General features: G+C 38.5%; 1 protein-coding gene across 1 annotated transcript in view; it reads right to left on the reverse strand.

The window, feature by feature from the left end:
* Nucleotides 1-9694: 9694 nt before the first annotated feature.
* CABCOCO1 (ciliary associated calcium binding coiled-coil 1) overlaps nucleotides 9695-21998 on the reverse strand; it is a 155123-nt gene continuing 142819 nt past the window's right edge. The window contains exon 8 of the mRNA XM_079138548.1: nucleotides 9695-10098. Within this exon, the coding sequence (XP_078994674.1) occupies nucleotides 10087-10098 (12 nt within the window). The 3' untranslated portion in view covers nucleotides 9695-10086. The remainder of the gene's footprint in view (nucleotides 10099-21998) is intronic.

Here is a 21998-nt window from a genome sequence, read left to right on the forward strand (position 1 = left end):
GAACATCATCCCCAGATGCAGTATTTTGGCTTCATTAAAAGTTTTTCTAGTTCCTCTTCAGTCATGTCAATATTTACCTTGGACAATGCTTTGTATCCTTTTTGTTTATAATTCCAGAATTCTCCAAGACAAACTGATTATTCGTGACTCTCTGGCCTGAGTTACAATTTAAACATACCTTAGGCTGATGTTTGAAGTATGAATCCCCCAAAATGCTTCCTCCATTTCTCATGGATTTGTAGTTCATCATCTTACACACCACCTCATGCCTTGTATTCTTTCTCCTCTCTGGTGCCTTCCAAGCATGTCTTTATTCTTAGAACATAGAGCACGAAAACTTACTTTCCTTTTCTTTTAAAATCCTGGGGTCCCTCTCCCCTGCCAAGGATGCTTTTAACACAGTGTGTTGTCTCTACATTCTTCAAACACTCCCATTGTTTACCTAGAGAGCGCTGTCTTCCAGGTGGCCCATTCCCTCTTGCTCAATTTCTGATTGCTAGTACAGAGGACTCAGGACCCTTGTCTCTACTGCCTGAAGACAATGTCTTAACTCCTCCCAGCCAGTAAAAGGAACCCTTAGTGGCCAAACAGATCTCAGGAAGCTCAAGCATTTCCCTAAGGGGCCCACTTGTACAGAGCCAGTCATCTTTCCTTAATCACTCAGGATTTTATCAATCTATGTATTTCTTCATAGACTCATTAGACTATTTTAAATAATTTACTAAGTATTCCAGATACAATATTATATTTGATCCTTATAGCAGCATTGTAAAGGAGAGCCAGAGGATTCTAGTGACCTGTTTAAGATCACAAAATAAGTTGAATAAGAAATTTTTCTGCCCTTGGGTTATTTATATCAATAAACCATTTGGATTTATGCAAGTCTTTCTGTTCCTCTAAAATGCAGTACTGTTCCTTGATTTGGGGACCTTGCCTGTGCTATTTTCTTTGCTTGAACTACACAACTTCCCCTTGGATTAGCTAAGCTCTTGCTCACTTTCCAAACCTCAGCTTCAATTTCACTTTCTCTAGAATCATTCTCTCTCGTCTCTCAAGTTAGGGTGAGAATTTCTTTTGCCGTGCTCCACAACACCCTTACAAACACATAAACAAGTTTATCACAGTGTCTGTCACCCAATGAACCTTTAACAGGCATTAGTTTATCGTTCTCTATCCCGACTCTTGGAGAGATGATCAATAAGTAGGTGTTGAATAAATAAACGATGTGATGCACATTGCATCTTTTGCCTGATGTTGTTTTGGGTCCTTGAACTCAAGAGAAAATGCCAGAGAGGGCACCAAGAGGGTTCACAGAATTTGCAACATTAGAGTCCAACATTAGAGTCCAACCTACTGTAGTCTGAGTGTAGGTAGCTGAAGTAGTGGCTATCTACTGTTTGCTGCAAACATTCTCTTCCTCTTACTTTGCCACCCCATCCTCAGTTCCTTTCTGGAACTGTCTCTTTCACCATATTTGCTCAGTGTTGTTCAGGTGGGGTTGTGCATGCTGATTGACCAGGAGTAGATCTAATAAGCATATTCTATTACCTGGGTCCAGTGAACAGGCTATGGATGAGCACACAGCCCAAGAAAGATGGATGAGTGTAACCCTGTTGGAACGCTTAGGAGAGGAGATCTTTTCCCCTTTGAATGTTGTGAGCAACAGAAATAAGCCTGAAACTTCAGGAATTGGGAACTTGTGTAGAAATCAATGAAGCCAGCACAGAACAACCACAGCCAAGAAAAAGTGGCAGTGTAGAGGCATGATGGAGACATTGTTTGAATATCTGGATTCTGCGGTACCTGAAGAACGACCCCTGTGAATTTCCAAGTTTATGAGCTGATAGAAGTCCATTGTTGCATGTGAGCAGTTTGAGTTGTATTTCTGTCAGTCACCAACAACTTATAGTGTTCTGACTAATTTAGTAGCAAGCAAAATATGATAATTTTTTTTACTGACATTAGTGGTTTTTGTTCCTTTGTGACTTTGTTTACGCTTGTGCTTCTTCATATATGTTTTGCAATTTGTCTTGGATAGTTAATCATGTGTGCAGTGAAAAAGTATGTGTTTGACTTATTTTTCCCAAGTCCATTGACACACGACAGGCTTGCTGGATGAGTACTAGTTTGTATTGGAGCTGAATTCATGTTTGGGATTCTTCTGGGAATGATGATTTACATAGATTGGCTTTTCATACTCCCACACCCTACCTGTGGAGTCTCCTGGGGTAAACTGTGGGAGAATAAATGCAGTGGGATCTGGGAGGATGGCCTATGATCTCAGAGTAATGCATGCAAAGATCCTGAGCATGTAGAATCACAGCTTCAGTTCTGAACCTGATGGAGCTTTGTGTTCAGAACTGGGCAGATGAGGCCTTTAAGTTCTGTTTGGAGACAACTTTCTGCTCTGCTAGAAAGCTAGGAAATCAAAAGAAGTCATGAACTTTTTGACTCTCATAGTCGGTGGACCTTGGTCTCTCAGAGCTATGGTGACTCTATGCATGGACTTTTTTTGTCCTGTGGAAATCCCTCTTTACTTGAAGTCCTCATTTGGATATGAGGTGCCTTCCAAAAGCTCCTCTATTAGTGCAGGAATGTTTGGAGATGAAATGATTGGATCCTGAGAACAGTAATTTAATCAGTTCATCCCAGTTTAAATGGACTGAGTGGTACCTATATGCAGGTGGGGATATGGCTAGAGGAGGTAGGTCACTGGGGTATGCCCTGGAAGGGTGCATCTTCTCTGAGGCCCCTTTCCCATTTCCTCTTCGCTTCCTGACCCTGATAAGAGCTGAGCTGCTTCCTCTGCTGAACCCTCCCCCCCATGATGTGCTGCCTCATTTTGGGCCCAGAGCAATGGAGGCAGCTGTCCATGGACTGAGACCTCTGAAACCATGAGCCCCCAATAAAATTTCCTTCCTAAGTTGTTCTTATTAGATATTTTGGTCACAGTGACAAAAGAAGCAAAAACCCCCTCAATGAAGTACCTCTGGTGATTGCCATAATCAATAAACCCATCAATTGCTTTCTACACCTGATTCAAGGAAAGCATACTAGTTATTAAAACAGGAAGGCAGGGATTCCATTAATAGAGATTCAGTCCTTACTTATTGCCAAAATGTATTCCTGGAAACAATTATCATTTGCATCACTGGATAGGGGACAATACATTCTCATTCAAGCCTTGTTCTGTTTGGTAGCTGTGTTCTGGAACAAGGCCACAGCTTTGAAATAACAGAGGTGATCTTTCATTGTCATCAAATTCAAGATACAAACTGCAACATCTTAAGATGACGAGGTTAGTATCTAATTACTATTTAATTGCAAAAATGTAAATTGACACATTTAAAATGGAATACATATTCTATGCCTATTGTTTATATATGTACCTCAATTATACATGACGTATTTATCATATAAATACATTTGGCTATTATACTTTAAACAAAAGGGAAATGTCATGATTATAAAAGATATTCTTATTTTAGGAGTAAGTTCATTTTGCTTGTCTTAGAATTTTGAATAGGAGAATTTTTTTGAATAGTTTAGATCTTTTAATCTTTTTGCCACTGAACTGGTCTGCTCTTTTGCATTTCCATGGTGTGCACGCATGTTGCATAACCAACTGTATGAGAAAATATTTGTTTATGAAGATGATAGTGATGGTAGTGGCATTACACTCTGAACCTGATAAATACGCGGAGAAGTGACATGCAAATTGTCATCTCTATCTAGCAAAATTTCAATTAATAAAGTCATAAAATTATCCATGAGGTGAAACCCATTTTTGCAGTGAACCATGTTTATAATTAAGAAGTAAAATCTGCTTACTGCCTCCATGGGTCTGAAGTACGCAAAGTTTAGGGCTGATTTCAATGTGGGATACGAAGCAAGATTATTTTGTCCTCTCTCCTTTCTGTGGATGTCTTTTTCTCTCCTCTTTTGTCTGTGATGTCCTAATACTAAGTTTTGGGTTTGCTTGGATGAGCAGAGAGAGGACAGAGGAGTTCTGAGCTGAGACTTAGGCTCTCCCTATCAGAGAGTTCTACCTAAGGGCTTAGGGCACAAACACAGTTGATGACAAGGTAGCATTTGATTTCTTTCATCAAAATTTCTTTTGCACATAGCTTCCCAAGAAATTGCCTCTAGACCTAGGCTCTTGGATTTCTAGGACAACAGCATCTTCATTCATTAGTATCTTATATTGATTCCTATAAGAACCAAAAAGGAAAAAAAAAAAAAAAAAAAAAGATTTTTTTTTCTGCCTGGCTACCAGTTAACCTGAAAATTCAATTAAATGGCATCCTCCAAACACTGCAGTTCATTGATGTTTAACTATGCATGTTCTAAGAAAGGCCAAACTAGATGAAACTGACATTTTGAAAGCTGTATTTTGCACCGAAATAGAAAATGAAATAGGAATGTGTTTTTTGCTTGCTTGTTTTGATAGCATTGTACCAATAGAAAGTTTGGGGAGGCAAATATCAGCTTTTTGGTTTATTATCAGTGAATATTTCCCCCGGTCTGTATTCTGTTGTTTCATTTACAAATGGTAAATACAAACTCAACAAAGTTATATATTTGCTTTGGAATCTCACTGTTGCCTTCTCTCTTACTTCCTAGAAGATCTTTGGATATTTATGGGTTGCATCCACTTAGATGAGTGTTGACTTCTGCATTGGAGGCTTTTTCTTAACTTTATCCCAGAATTAATGAGCACAACAAACAGCTGTGCTGATAGACCCATTGTGCTTGGTGACACTCTCTCACCAGCACAATTGGCAGATGGTCTGTCTTGCAGGGGATTGCAGCAGAGTGGGGAAAATTCTGTTAAGCAAGTGGGGTCCTGCTTATTTGAAGCCAGGTTTCTCCATTTTTTTCCTGGTGTTGAGCATCCTGCCTCATAATTTTTTTCTCACCACTCTAATTAGGTGGGCTGCCTCTCTCTGCCATTTCATATTTCCACTCTGTTGTACATCTTTTTTCAGTTCCAACATTTTTATTTCTGACATTGAAAACTGCCCAAACTCCTCTTGGGTGAGTGTCTGGGGGTGCTATTCCATAAAAAGTCTACAGCTTGACTCAATCTCCTGAAAAAAATTACAACCGGAAAACAGCAAAGTGAATAAAGGGAGACAAGATGAGCTAACTGAGTGACAAAGACAATCTTGTCACAGTAATGTTATTCAAACCAATGCTAGACTCAGCGCAGAGCACATGCCTGTTCTAAGTATGTGTGGAGCTAGTTTGTCTTTGTTTTTTGTAACCATGCCCTGAATGACGTTACCTCTTGCATAGCTTATGTTTCTCCTGAAACATGTTCCTTTATGCTCCAGATCTTGGAGTGCATGAAATCCATGAACAATAAATTTGTATCTGGAAATCGAGATATTCGATTGTTGTTTGTTTCTTTAAAATGTTCTTGTTCTAGAGAAAAGAAAGCCTTCACTTGTTTCTGAGGGAAAAACATCCCTAAATGCCTATTGGGGAACTAATGGCCCTGGAGACAGGGATGGGCATATTCATTCAAGCTCAGATTTTAACCTTGAGTTACTTTGAATCCACTATTTAGAGGTCTTTAATGGCCTTTAATTATCAACCATACTTTTTAAAGCTATAGACCTATTTATCCACTCCCAAGAGAGACTTTGTTATGTTTGAGTTGTTTTTGATGGTGTTGAGATGAAAACTGATAACTCTTAAACTAAAAAGCTGCAAGATCCTGGAGCCACCTTTGTTACTGGTTCCTAAAGAATGTTCTTGGAATCCCATCACCGTGAAAAAAAATGCATTCTTGCTGGTTGGGCAACCGGCCCTAAAGGGTTTTGTCAGAGATTCTTTATGTCTCATGGACACTTGCAGCATGTGACACTGAGGACCCCTTCCAATCCCAATATTATGCAGGATGTGAGGGTCCCTTTTTCTACAACTTTCCTTCATGTGAAAGACATCTAGTTTTGACTCAAGTTGCTTTCATGATAGGGAACTCACTACTTCAGCCATGCATATTATTTGGAGTTTCTGTAATTGTGTGAATTATCTTCTTTAAGAAAAAATCTGCCTCTCCTCTTTCCCCATAACTCCCACAGAGTCTCTCCTCATATGACAGATTCTTCTCATTGCCAGGGTGTTCACTGCTATGCAGACCCTTCATCATATTGACTACCCCTATCTGCAGAAGCTACAACTAGTCAGGGTCTGTGTTAGAGGGTATCATGAAGAACCATTGGTATTGAGAAGAAGTGACATGTCTAGACAAGGGTGATCTGGTACCCTAGATGTGGTCTATGAGTGCAGAGCAGACAGAGGCTAAGCAAGCCCTCTCTGGAATCTTCTCATGTTCTTGTTTACTTTAAAAACTTCTGCCTATGAATATCAAAGTGATCCAGCCTTGTAGGCAACACCTAAGATTTGATGTTTCTGCTTGAATATCCAAAGAACCATGTACAGGCAAATTTCTAAAATCCCAATCATGATCTCTAAGCTGACAGTGCATCTGGTTCTACCTCTTGACTTCCACATGTCTCTGATGACTCCTTTTCTCTCTACCATCTTCTTCCAACTGGTTATTATTTCTCTTTTATGGGGCATCTTTCTCTTCTTGCCCCCATTCCTTTCCCGGTTCCAGTCTTTTGCTGATATAGGGATTATGCAAATTGCAGGGTGTCCCTATAATACTTTATAACATCGGTCTCTCTCAGGAGGTCACATGGAGGAAAGGATTGCTACCAAACAACTGGCTCTTTGGCAATGCCAATCTGCATTTTGCTAGCACATTCCCAAGTGGGGAAGAAGTGAATGTGGCATGAAAAATGAAGTTATCCATCTTGTTAAAGGGCCTAATGTTGAAAGGGCCACAAGAGGAACACATTCTCAAGATGAGTAATCACCTACAAATTGTTAAAACAAAAGCTCCTCAGGCCATGGCTGCACCCAGAGGAGTGGGGACAGAAGTTCTGATTGAGAACTTTGATTTCCCACAGATTGTTGGAGTCTTAAATGAAATTTGGAAAGGTTCCCTGACATCAAAGGCTGTTCCTTTTGGCTAATCGATTGAGTGTGTTGTGCCCGTCCTCCCCGGAGCCCCCCCACGACTGGGAACATATGTCACATTCTCCCTTTGCCAGTAATTTAGAAGCTCATGACAATAAAACATCTTTTTTTCTAAGTAAAAGAAAGGGTGGTCCTGGGGAATGTTAATGTAGCAGAGAATAGCCACAATTTACTCCTCCCTGAAAAAATATACGAAGTCTGATCAATCCATATCTGAATATCCTCTGCATAATTTGAAAATAACATAGAAGGGAATAGGCCTCAGTATCCTGTTCACATTTACATCTGGAACAGCTGCCAGGGCCTCTTAGAGTTGATTTTGTTCAGTTTTGCACGACCGATTTGAAACCCAGGCAGAAAATGAAAGTGAGCAAATTTACCTCTGGCATTCAAAGAAATGCTTTTGGTCAAAGTGAGTATTTCTGACCATGACTCATTTTCAAAAGAAGCATTGAATTCGCTTTGTCATCTTTGCCTGGATCGGGCTCAATCGGCCCTTTTATGATTTTTAAAATATCCTATATAGCTGGGATGGCATTTATTAGGCTTCAGCTATTCAATATTGCATTTCAATGTATAAAAGTCACTGTTCAATTGAATATTGAGTTTTCTAAGGAAGTAAACCTACAGAAAAGAAATTTGCAAGAAGCTAAAATAAATGAGTTTGAGGAAGATCAAACTGCCCTTTTGGCTGTTTCAAAGATCAAAAGATCTCTCTTTTATAGAAATCAGGAGCAGTTTGAATAGCTTCTTTCCTCTACTGTAAAGCCCCATTTTTTCCACTATCATTGATAGCTTGGGACTGAACCATAATGGTATGAAAGGCCTTGGGGGAGAGAGAAGATGGTTTCATTCTTGAAAAGCATCCAAGACTTTTGCACCTGAAATAACAGGCTTTTAATTTAATTTAGTCTTGAACCCAGTAGAGAGAGCAAATAAAAATCTGTCCTCAGCTCCTTCAGAAGTTGGGATGGCCTTATAGCACACAAGAGGGTCTCCTGATAATTGTTTTTAAAGGCTTCTGTGTATCCTTGTTTCTACCTGTAGGGGAGGCTGGGTTATATATAAGAACACTATCTTTGGGTTCACATCACCCTACATTCTGCATAACCTTAGAAGTTACCCAATCTTCGTACAAATTATTATCTACAGTTTATACATGAAGTCATGTATAAAATGGAGATAATATTTGTACCTTGGCTTAAATTCCTTCCAACTCAGGGCCTTTGCTCATGCTGTTCCTTCGATGGGGTAAGGAAACCTAACATATCAGTGTTTACAGGAAAATGAAATTATCAGGTATCTTGAGTGAATGAGATTCATGAAGTCCAGCACATAATAAGTGATCAACAAGTGGCAATTCCTCTTGTTTCCCTATACTGTGAGTTTCTGGAAGCTGCGATGAGCCTAACCTCTCCACCACAGGGACTTCAGAGATGCAGAGTAGCTGAAGCACAAATGTGTGCCAGTCGTTAGTTGCCACCCGATTTCCTTCTTCCCTTGCTTGCTTTTCTGTCTTCTTTCCAAGAGCACATTATGAACTTTCAGGGAAATGCTGAAACCCTTGTTTATTCCTTCAAACTGAAATTTCTGTCCTGGGAAGGTTCTTCTGGTTTCAAAGAGAACCCTATAGGAGAGGTCTGCAGTGAGAGGCAAGGAGCCATTACAGGGTTAGGGTGGTGGGGGAGTTGGAGAGGTCAGCTCCAAAAGCTTTACCCATGAAGGTGGTTCTCTCATGCTTCTAAACATCACCACTAATATTATTGTCAACATCGAACACTGACAACTTCTTTGAGACTGAAGGAAAAAACACTTTGTCTCTATGCCCGAAGAAAAAAAAGTACCCATTCATGGTTGGAGAGTGACCACCAGAATCTTTCCTTTGGTTATGGCTTCTAATAAATTCCTCTAGTAGTTATTGCTTACTTCTTATGAATTATTTTGTCAGTCTATTTTCTCTGAGAAGATGGACGACCAAGTATTAAGGCATTCGGTTGCCTATGGGGGAAGGAAGTATTGCTGTCAGCATTTAGTTATAGATAACAGAATTCAGTCCAGTTATTTTTAGGAGAAATGGATTTCATACAATGCGTAAGGAGTTTACAAAAATCACTAGAAATGTGGGAGGAGTAGAGAGTAGGTGGAACTTCCAGGAATCACACCTCATAATAATACCTCAGGCCTGGCCCACTGAGGTGGCTAATGCCTCTGCCATGATCAAGTCAGTGATAGTGAAGGTCATCTCTACAATTGCCCACATTTTCACTTCACCATGCCTAACCCAACCTACACCATAAAATAAATGCCCTTGTCTTACCTATCAATAGCCAGGGTGCTGGCCCTGGGCTTTCTGTTATGGGCCCCATGTCTCCACACTGCACTGCTTGAGGTGCAGCTTCTACCTTCTACATCTCAGGGCGGAATATCTGCTTGACTAGAGCTAGGTTCCACATGGGACTTAAGCTGCAGGGGATTCTGGGAAACGAGGCTGTCTGCTTTCCAGCTTCTGTACAGTAACTTTGAAGAGCTTGGCATGGACCAAAGTGAACCGGTTTGCAGATTCTACCATAGGGGCTGCATGGTGGGGGTGCAGGAAGGACATTTTTGAGGAAGAATTAAATGAAAAGGGGCTGAAACAACCTTGAGTGACCTCACAATTTTGCCTACAGCTAGTTAGGAAGACGAGGCGTTTTAGGAATGCCACATCAGGGAGACATTATTGTTTTCTTTGGATAGATGGTTTTGAGATCTGTATGTAAACTTGTCTAAATAAAGAGACTCTGTCTCCTATGCTCCCAACACTTATGGTGGAGGTATTTGTGCTCCTTAGCAGAGGAAGAAAGGCCCCATTCCTCTTATGCCCTCTTTAGACTCACCTTCAACTGGGTAGTCTTTCTTCGGTATAATTTAGAAAATGCCTCAAGACAATGAGTGAAAAGAGAAGCTTTGGATAACACCTAGGAGTGTGGTAAATCACTGTTTTTCTGATGAGGCGACCCAAAAGAGAGCTTGACGTTGCTAGATGTGGATGGATCACAGAAGCACCTGAATTTTGGAAGCAGGAAGTCAGGGTGCTATCGTGCCATCATCTTTTTAACATTCAATCCAGCAAAACACCTTAAGCTTTAATAAACATCTTCTCCTTTAATAGTGTTGACTCCAAGCTAATAAGGCAACCAGCGAATCAAGTGAAGGTAAATTTCTCATTAACAATTTATTTAACTTTGTTGAAGAGAGCAATTTCAAATTCTGCTAATTGAGTTTGTAACAAAAACATGGATCCATTTTACTACCACCCTCAGGACCTTAATCAAACTCCAGGAAAGGTAAAGTAACTCTCATTAGCAGACTAAGGAGGTAAAAAATCCAGGATGGAATGGAAGGTACCAGAACATTGTTAAATTCCAGAAATGTCAACAGGATTATAAAGCAGAGGCACAGACTGGCGTTTCACAATGTTTTGAGTTTTATTTGCCAGTGGAAGAACTATTTTGACACGAAGCTAAAACTGGACACATGTATGACTTTGAAGATTTTGGCTTTGGGATGTGGGTGAGGTGTTCAACTTCCCCCCTTTATTTAAGAGCTCTCAGTGGAATGTGGGAGAGAGAGAGCTGGGTAGGCCTATAGAGGACTTGCCTTTTTCAGTTGATCCAAAGCCTTTCCCTGTAACTCCCGGAGGTGGCTGTAATTTAGGAGTTTCATAAGGAAGGGCTGATGGAGGCTGCCTAAAGTGACAGCCCCGTAGGCAGAGGGACATGCAGTATGTCTGTGATTGGGCAGTGATTGAATTTGAAGGGATTTAATAATTCTTCTTGAAATTCTCTGCCTTTTCTTCAGATTTTCCTCTGGAAGCCCGATTAAATGCGTATTATTTCTTCTTAAGTGATTTTACAGGTCGTTTATTTTGGATTTATGAGCATCAACACGTTTTAAAAGGTATTAGCGAGCTGTGCTGCTGGATACTAGTTCTCCAAATCCTTAACTCTCTATCTGTGTCAGATAACAAGAAATCTTTCAAATGCTACCTTTTGTTTTTCTTATGTATTCATTGAGTCAACAAATATTTTAAAACACCTACTATGTGCCAAGCATTGTGCTAAGTTCTAAAACTACTCCGGTGAAGAAGATACACTTGGCTCTTGCTCTCTCTGTATTGTAGACAAAATAAAATAAAATAAATAAAAAGTTTTGTAACGTTTATATTACTGTGAAATTATGGAGAATGAACTAGAATTCGAATTAATATTTCATTACCATTTAATACTCCATCTACTGCATCAAAGTCTATATGGAGAAGCACCAGCAGAATATGGTTGCTTTGTGTTTTTGACAGGTGTTGGTGTATGGTACCATTTAAGGTAAAAAGGGAAGGTGAATGAGGGCAAAACCACTCCCTTTCCCTTCATTGCCTTGTCCCAAAGTACCCAAAAGAATTTGAAATTGTCCATTTGTTCTAAGTCTATAGTTTCAAAAGTGAAGCTGTCTCCCGTGCTGGCGGACACCCTCACATGGCCTACTTTGGGAGGCACATCTGAGCTCCTACAACTTCATGTAATGGGGCACAAGGTGTGCAACATTGGGACAAGTTGGAGTGAGTTCAGGGAGTGTGATTAAGTGAGTCATTTAAAGCATGATGGGGGAGATAATCAAAAGGCCCAAAATGGGTAACTGGTCCCACCTCTTAAGCCAGGAGAGTGAGGTAAGTGAAAGGAAAAGGGTCAGTCACAGTCTCAGGAGTCTGCTTGGGTCAGAGTGAGCGGTTTAGAAAGGAGACTCTGGGAAATGTCAGTGAGTGGAGAATGGGTCTTTATTTTTCCAAGGCCAAGTTTCTGTGTGATTTGGGAGGGAGTAGTCAGCTGAAGAGTTCTCTGCAGGTCCTACACAAAGAGCCTAGGTGAGTGGTCAGTGTGTGGCAGTTACAGGTCTCTCCCCCAGGATACCTTATTCACTCCACCTACCACTTTGGGACACCTGACTGAGGAAAGTAAGGGAAGAACCAAGGAGAAAACTGCAGTAACCCAAAGCAGGGGAGAATTCGACAGTATAGATGAGGCTTACCACTTTGCCAACTCTTTTTTTATCCTTCTCATTTTCCCGCCCAATGGTCCTCTGATGCAGCCAGATAGCAAAAGGGAGGATGATTTTCCTTACCTGACAGATGATGAGCCTGAAACTAGGGAGAACAAGTAGATTCAAGTTCAGATAACTTGGTAGGGTCAGACTTGGGCCTTGCGTCCAAATTTCCTCACTCTAGCTGCCATCCTATTTTCATCACAATTACTAATATTCACCTGATATTTAAATACAGGCAGATGATGAAACAGAGCATTGCGAACACATTGACCCACTGACACGTAAGTGCAAGATTGTAGACAAGTCTGTGATTTCTTTGGAGGAGTTGGCAATTCCCCTTGGCCATTGCCACTTCCACCTTTCTGGCCCTGGTGGGGCACTGATAGAAATGTACCTCTGAGCAAGGACCATGCCTGCTCCTGCAGCATACACACTGTTGTTCTCTCTGTGGCCACAGTACTCACAGTAATAAAAAAGGTGGAGGACCAGGAAATATGTTATTCAGTAAGATTTTACTCATTTGCTTATTCAGTTGCTGAATTATCTTCCAGAAATAAATCAGAAAGTTTTGCCATTCTATTTGCCTGCTTTAGTTGGGAAATCTGAGGGAAATGAGTTTAATTCACCATTCCCATTTCTAATTAAAACTTTTCACATTTCAAGCTTTTTGACAGAAAAAAAAGACAAGAAATATTGTGTGGAAGGCAGCTTTGAGAAGGCATAATCCATGTGTAATTGCTTGAGAGCAAGAAGGGTTAAACAAGGCAACAACAAAAAACCTGTTCATCTTTGCTTGCTTAAAAAAAAAAAAAAAAAAAAAAAACAAAAAAACAACTCAAACCATCTCCAAATGTAGTTTAATCCATTTTCAGACTCTATACATTATGCATCAAGATTTTGTACAAAAGGAATTTGAGAGAAGCTTTTGCATGAAACCACTTCAGTGGATTAAATTTGCAGTTCAGCACATTAGACTGAAAAAGTGTACAAGACATTTTGAGAGCCCTGTCTTCTTTTATATGCATGGTTCCTACTTCAGGTAAATAACTTTTTAAAAATGAGTAGATTCCAGCAGCTGTCTTTAAGAAAAAAATTAAGAAAGGATTTGGTCTTCCTTTCACTTAGCTTAACAATGACTCTAAATACTTAAAGAACAGAAAGCATTGTTGATCTAAGAAGGTCTGTGGATCCTAATATTCTTTCTGGCAAAACTGCCCTATCAAGTGGAGAAGCTGATGTAAAAGAGATTCCCAAAGGAACTTGCACAGGTAGCTCTCATATGAACAGTATACTGCACCCAGTTTGAGTTCAGAGTTGCATGACCACTGTGGTAGAACATCTGGATGGAAAGCTCAGAATGAGTCATCTGGTTGTCTTCACCTAGTGGATGCCAAACAACATTGAGACTACATCTGGATGCTTGGAGGGCCAATGCCATTTTTATTTCTTGTTGTTTAAATAATGGATGGTCAGGATCTGGGAAACATATTATCTATTTTCTCCTACCCCAGAGACCAGGAACGATCTTTAATGGCAATTGAGTTGAATTAGTAGTACCCAAAGAGCAACTCATTTCTGGGCTGTTAAAGATGGGAAGCCTGGGTTGTTGACAGGTAGAAGCCTTAGTCTTAGGCATCATTAATGTTATAAACCACAGGTTGTCCAAACAATCTAAAGGCCATCTGAAAATTTCTATAACTTTCATTTTTCTAAGTGTTGAAAAGTTCCTAGTGGTGTGACTGGTTGCCTGGGCTACCATGTTGCGTTGACAGCTTTGGTACTTTCCTGGCAGCTGAAGATCAGGTCAGTGACCAATGACAGGGGAGTATTCTACTTTGAACTTTCCATTAGGCTGATGATTCATTTTGAAATCCATATTTTATGAATGTGCAAATTCAATGCAATGTAGTTGTTGAAGTGTCTACATTCAAATTGGATTCCATTAACTTTATGGTGTGATTAAATGCCTGAATCATAAGGACTAGGAACTGAATTTATGTGCTTTCTGAAAGCACTTTTGAAGACTGGCAGTTTGGATGAGCATAATTTGATACATGGGCTTGGGAGAACAAACCTAAAGCAGCATCACCTCATATCTTTCAAGGATCTGAGAACTCAGCTTTGAGAGTTGAGGTGGGTAGTCAGCCTCACATGTAGAGTGAAACTGCTCTTCAGCATGTATGCTTTTTTTTTTTTTTAATTTAAAAATAATTGAGTTTTGGTGAAGGATTTTTGATGAAAGACTTAGTGGTCTGCCATGACAGTGGTTTTCAAATATTAAAGTACCCGGGTATCAATTGGGGTGCTTGTTAAAAATGATAATTTCTAGCCTTTTCTGCCTTCTGATTCTGAAAGCTGGTATGGGATACTGGAGTCATGGGCCTCAGTGGGCGAAACCCTGATGTATTCTGTCTGCATTTGGAAAAGGGACATATCCCCTCCATGCCTACTGTACACCTACAGGCCAAGACCCAGAGCTAGAACTCTTCCCATTTTCCCACAGTGGTTTTTCCATCATCTTTGTAGTTCATGATCATTTGGATGGATATTTATGAAATGGAAATTACTAGTGGTGTGAAAGTCACACATGCCATGTTGGAAAAGAAGAACATGGGGTGGCAGAAAGAATGAGTGGCATATTGCAATTTGCCACAAATGAGTTCTGACATCTCATTTGGAAAGTTAAAGTACTCCTTAACATAGAGGGGTTAAATGGGAGATGCACAATGCTTCCCATATTTGAGTCAATTTTAGGCAGTTCCTGACAGCAGTGTACAAAATATTTTTATTTCTGCATTTTCCTTTTTGGACTTCTTTGACTTTAAATACACCAAGATTTACATTTCAGTGCCTTTACATTCCAGGATTGATAAAATTAAACAGTTTTCACCATTGCTGATAATTTATACTTATTCTTTAATTTGTGAATTATTCATTCAGACTCTTTGCAATTTTTCTGTTGAGTTGTTAGCATTTTTGTATTGATTTTTAAGAGCTGTTTATATATTAAAGTTACTATTTCCATTTTGCTCAAAGTATTTTTTCCCAGGTTTGATTTTCTTTTGTTTATGATGAATTTTCTTTTACATGGAGAGATTTAACATTTTCCTATGGAAAAAGTTAAATTTCTCTTCGTCTGTTCTTTGTGATGATGTTTCATTAGTTTTGTTCCTTAAAGCTTATGTTGCAAGAGCAGAAAAATACTCACACATTTTATAGCTATTTTGTAGTTGTAGATATCTTTAAAATGTGACATATAAAATATACATACATATCTTATAAACATTTTTCCTTAAGTAAGTAATTGTTCCAGCACCATTTCTTATAGATTATTTTCTTGTTGGTTCACATAAATAACTATTATTTCTCATATACTTGGGTGTAGTGTCAAATATTTTTGTTCAATTTTTAATTTTAATGCATGTACATTTTATTTGATCCTAACAACACAATTCTAGTGTAATTATTGTTATCCCCATTTTACAAATGAACAAAGTGAGGTTTAGATAGTTTAAGTTGTGTTTTCTAACAGAGACCAGAGGGAAATCTCAGGATTGAATGATTTCAAATTCTATAGACTCAGTCCCCCAAATAAATTTTACCATAAAACTAATTCATAAAACTAGGCCATTTTTGGGTTCTCTATTGTGACTTGATAAATCAGTTTGTATTTTTGCATCACTATGATATTTTAAAGTAATTTAGTTTTATAATATTTCAAAGTCTGAAAGTCTTTGCAACCTTTCGGTCTTCAGCTTTCTCATTGCTCTTCCCACTGGTTCAATATTCATGTGATCTTCAGACTAACATCAGCAGAGGCAAAAAATGCTTCCTGAGCTTTTCCATGGAATTACATTTTAAGTACAACATCTTTGATATATTTGAACTTTGCATCTAGCAAAATATCTTTTAAGAGAGTTTTATGATATTTTTTTCAGGTAGGTTCTTTACATTTCTTATCATCATCATCTCAAGTATTTTGTATGACTGTTGTAAGAGATTTGTCCACTGCATTTTTTAATCATTATGTTTTTAGAAAATTGATTTTTTAATATTTATTTTTTCCATCTCATTTCTTACTGATTTTTTTAGAATAGCTTTTCTCATGGGTTTTCAGTATAGATCATCTTATCCACAAATAATAATGGTTTTAAGTTTGTGTTAATTACACTTCTAGTTTCTACATGCTGTCTTACTGCAGTGTCAGGAAAAGCAAAATAATATTGGTGAAAATAGTCAAGTAGAGACCATGTTTCTCTCCCATCTCCTCTTCTTTCCACAAAATAGTCACAAAGAAGTAAGTTTGAGCCAGGCACTGTGCTACAGCTTAAAAATGGAACCTAGGAACAGTTTCATCTATCTAGAATTATATCCTGGACTGGATACAGGTAATTATATAACTAATTTGAATCACAACTCTTATCTGATTCTTGACTTTGAGTTTCAGTTTTACCTGGTGTTTCAGTTTTATGCCAATTTAAGATATTCTTTTACTATGTTATTTGTCTAAGGTCATTTTCTAGCTTAAGAAAAAAATGTCAGGAATGACTCTTGAGTTTTAAGAAAACTCAAGAAAAGACTTTTCAATGTTGCTTCCTTGAACATATTTTATGGTCATTCATTTTAAAATCAGTAAACCCAAGGCTCCAGGGGTAATGTGACATGCCTGACACTATGCCCTTGGTTTTGACTGCATCCTTCCTGGAATCTGGCTCTAGAACTCCTCCTAGAGCTACAAGGTCACCATATCTATTTGTTGGGTGCTGTGAACCAGAACAAGAACCTTTCCTGGGAAGCTCTTTGTGCTTTCCTGGATTGAAACAGGGATCCGTCACTGCCCAGGGAGGATAGGGTAAGTCCCCACGCTTCTAGTGGGTTGGTCCAGAAGCTGGTGAACAGGCAATGACACAGGAGGTTACTGTATAGCACAAAACTTTCAGAAGCACTGTTGATTTATTCTTATAGGAGGGGAGGGTAAACAGAATGTATGGAAAATACCAGAAAACAAAAGCGAAAGCTCATTTCTAATCTCACCGTCAAGAGAAAGCCTCCCTTTTGTTGGACTGCCTTGTCTTTGCCAGTATTTCCCTCCCCCAAACCATATCACATTAAATGACAGACTTTAACCTTTTTTCAAGTGTACTCATTTATTACTTTTGTGGAATCATTTTTTATTTTATCATTAACAGTGTCCACATCTGTAATGAACTCATTAGTTTGTTTTGTTTCCTTAGCTTAGTCCTGGCTGTGAGTTTGGATTTGCTGTGTTCCAGAAATTCATCTGGCTGTTCATTTTGAAATAAATGAACATTTTTTCCTAAAGAAAAAAGGAGCCTACGAGGACTCCTTAAGTGAAGACACTTAACTAAAGCTGAAATGGCCACACTTGGTTGAATGAGTGATGTCCATGTCATCACAATTTCAGCAGAAAGCAGATGGTAATAAGTCAATATGAGGCCAGAACCTTAAAAGCTGAGAAAATTTACTTTCAAAAATCTCTACCTATTTTTCATAGATATGTTGGAATTAAGAAGCTTCTTCTAAGATGAACATTTTTAAACCACACCCAATACAGATAATAATCAGCAGCAGTAGCACAGTCTTTGAAAAACAAGAAAAGATTTATCTACACTTAATCTTTGCATCCATGTGCTATATGTGTCCTTCTGTCTTTATCTAACTTTGGAACTGAAGAATGCTGACAATGTTAGGGCATTCCAAGGTACAAAATGGTATGAGGGTAGGTCACTGTTCTGGTGGAGCAGAAATAGCAATTCCATCTCCTTTTCTAGTAGGATCCCAGTTTTGTTCAACCACTGGATGACAATGTTTTTATGGCTATCCCCAGCCCCAGTTGCTGAATCCTGACTCACCTAAATCACCTGTGATTATTCTACTTCCCTTGTTAGTGACTGCCTAAGAATTAACCTTGCGACACAGTTCTGGCCTAAGGGACACAGAGGAATTCTCCTGGCAGGTTTGGCAAAAATTTTCTGGCTCGTAAAAAGAGAAATAAAAGGAGAAGAAGAAGAAGAAAAAAAACCCTCCTTGATATTGAAGAAACCATTGATAGAAACATTGGGTTCTCCATGATATTATTGACACTCTGGCCTTCATTTTATATTGGATAATGTATTTGTGTTGATGTTTGAGATATTTTGAGTTTCGCACTTTGCTTACTTGCAGTCTAAAGCATTCTGTATGGTTTAGGTGATCACTATAAAAAATGAGACCAGGCATGTTGAGGGAGGGGAACAAATTCTATTTCTATTTCCAACTATCTATGCATTATTCCTTTTATTTTTCCCTACAAAACTATCTACTATTTTAACCAGAATAATACTTCAGAGAAATATATACTGGTCTTTAGAACTGGATATAGTTACTACCCGTATCATATCAATATTTATATCAATCATATCATATCAATATTTGCCTTAGCCAGGTTCCTGGAATAGGTATTTAGTAAATAATTTCTAGTGAATTAAGGAATATATCAGCTAAAGAAATGACCTTGACCTAAGGGAAAGAATGTTAACAAATTAACAATTTGGGGTCTTTGTTATACTTTCCTTATCTTAAAAAATATTCAAGTCAACCCTAGACATTTAAAAAACAACATTCACAACAAGAGAAAGTATTTTAAGATGTGTCCCCAGGTAGGAAAATTACTGGTAGGAAAATTCCTGGGTGTGCACCTGGTTACATTTGTGAGGCTCAGTCAATTGTTTTATAGAATATCAGTTTAAGATGTACTGTGGGCTTATGTAAACTAAGAACAATTATCTTACATAATAAAATTACAAGCAGGCCCTTGGTTAATGAATTTGCTGGTTGTTTTCCATATTATAGACATTGATCCATATGAGACATATGGATAAGCACAGAAAGACATATCCTTTGAGTTAATTAGGGCAAGATTTGGCTGTGATAGACCCACAAATGGAGTGGCTCTGAGAAATGGTTTTATTTCTTGCTCTTGAGATAGTCAAGATGTGTGCTTCCTATTGGTGAGTGCTACCTGACAGGGGGAACCCAGGTGGCAGTTGCTCTGTTACCTTCAGATTCACCCTGTCCTCACTGCCATGCAGCCCCCAGAAAGGGAGAAGAGACCATGGAGGAGGTGACGTTCGGTCTTCAGGGGCGCATTTCACTTCTGCTCATTTTCTTTGGGTTGGAATTTAGTTACATGATCACACCTAACTGTGAAGGAATTTCAAACTGAGTCTGACATGTTTTTAGGAGAATGACCTTTGATGGACTTCAATGCATATGTGGTATGATAGCAAGAGCACGAGGCTGCAGAATTGTCCTTAGGTGGTTGTGTGGGTATGCTCCTTGGTTTCTTCTGTTCTCCCCACAGTAATTAGAGTCATCCTTGTTTAGTGTAGATGGCCTGTCCTTCACCAACCATCTCCAGGTCTTTGCTTAAAACCTTTTAGCAACGCCTCATTGTATGGAGAGCAAAGACATGACTTTATCCTGATCCACAGGGCTCTTTACCATCTCATTTCCACTTACCCATTCCTCTTCAGTTTCTCACGGTGGTCCAGCCATAGCCTCTCACATTCACATTCCACATTTTATTTCTATAAGGATTTGGCACTTACTATTCCCTTTGCCTGTAAATGCTTTCCTCCCCTCTTTACCTATTTAGTTCCTATTCACCTATGACGTGTGACTGTCCCAGTGGAACTTTCCATGACTTGGTCAAATTCTCTATATAGGCTCTCATGGCAGGATATATCTCTTTCATATCAATAGTTGTAGTTTTTTTTTAAAAAAAGTAATTGTTGGTGTGATTGATTAAGATCCGCCTCTTCCAGAAAAAACATACACAAGACACTGAGGAAGCACTTATGAGTATAAGCATGTTTGAATAAATGAAAGAATGCCTGAAGATCTGGGCTGTAATTTAGACCTAGTCACAATGTTATCACAGTCCTTTTACATTTCTGGGCTTCAGTTTCTTCATCATGAAAGGGTTGAACTAGATGTAGTTGAGGACTTTTAATATTATGGTCCTATGATGCTACTCCAAATTGAATCCCTTGGGTCATTACTTTGTTTAATTACTCAGTTTTATTTCCTAAGCAGATGTAGCAATTACTGAGTCTGGCAAAGTAGACTGAGGTCACTTTTAATTCTTTCTTCTTGAATTTTTGACTACTAGAGTTTCACTGGAAACTTTTAACTGTATCCTAATCCATAAATTCTAATTATAGCTGAAAAGGAGATTGACTAGAGTTGTCATTTTATTGGTTGCTGTAAGGGGTTAACTTGCGTGGGAAAGATGAGTATGGGGTAAGCATCTCTAATCCAAGAATCTGAAATTGAAAATGCTCCAAAACCTGAAATTTTTTGAGCACTGACATGATGTCACAAGTGAGAAATTCCATATGGACTGACCCCATGTGATGAGTCATAGTTAAATTATCCTCAGCCTCCACCGGGTAAGATACATATGAAACATAAGTGAATTTTGTGTTTAGACATGGGTTCCATCCCCAAGATATCTCACTATACATATGCCAATATTCCAAAACTTGAAAAAGTCCAAAATCCAAAACACTTCTGGTCCTAGGCATTTTGGATAAGGGATACTCAATCTACTATGGTTGAATTTAGACCTTGGATTTAGAAGCCCATGTATTGACAGTGTATTAATATAAAATGTCATTAGTATGAAAAAGGGACTATTTCTTTTCTCCTTTGGATTTTGAAGTTAAATATTCACTGAAAAGATTAACTTCCTGATTATTTTAACCTTGTTTTTGGTGATAGCGTGGCAGGTAATGATCTGATCATTACTGAGCTTGATTTTCAGTAGCTAGATGGCATTTATTGATTGATTGATCATGCTTTCCATGTGATATAAGATAAAGACTGCTTGTGTAGAGCAGCATTAGCAGGATCCACAGGACACTTACTTCATTGTGAGCAGCTTGACAGACTGGGATTATCCTATACACGAATGATCTCTTCATCTAAGATTGGCTAATAGACTATATTATCATGTCATGTTGCAAAGAGTTAGGTGCTAAAATAAATAAATCTATTGTCCTTAAACAGAAAGTTTCAGATTAAGAATGTTTCAAATTTTAGCACAGCAAAATCTGTAATCACCTCTTTTCATACTTTTTATTTCATATTTTTGTGGTGCTGGGGTTAGAACTGAAGTTCTCACATATGCTAAGCTGGTGCTCCACTACTGAGTTATACCCCCAGCCCTTTAATTACCTCTGTAAAATAGGATTTGTTTATCACCATCTTCTTCTTTATTAGCATTTCCCCCCTCATTTGCAAGATGACTGTCTCTGATTTTTCATGTGTCATTTAGAAGGGAGGGTCATTTCATTAATGGCAAAATATGACTGTGGGCATCTTTCCTTCTAATTAATTTTGTTTTATTTTGACCAAGATTCTGTTTTTTTTTTAATTAATAGGTTTTGTTTTGTAGAAGAGTTTTATATTTAGGGAAAAATTGAACAGACACAGACTCACTGTTCTCCTCCCTCATTTTTTCCACATTATTACTAATTATTAATTATCTTACATTAGTATGGTACATTTGGATCAATTAATGAACCAATACTGAAACATTTTTATTAGAGCTCATTGTTTATTCATAGTGCTTTGTATTTCCCTTTTATGCTCCAGAATCCTGTCCAGTATACCACAAATCACTTGGCCATCATGTCCAAGCTTAAATTGGGGGTGACATTTTTTCATACTTCCTTATTTTTGATGACTTTACAGTGTTGAGAAATATCAGTCAGATACATAGCTTGTTGCCTGATTGGAATTTGCCTGATGTTTTCTTAACGATTGGGGTTATGAATTTGAGGGAGGAAGATTACAAATATAAA

The sequence above is a fragment of the Sciurus vulgaris genome (genome assembly GCF_902686455.1).
Source record: "Sciurus vulgaris genome assembly, chromosome: 4".
In the NCBI taxonomy this organism is placed as follows: Eukaryota; Metazoa; Chordata; class Mammalia; order Rodentia; family Sciuridae; genus Sciurus; species Sciurus vulgaris.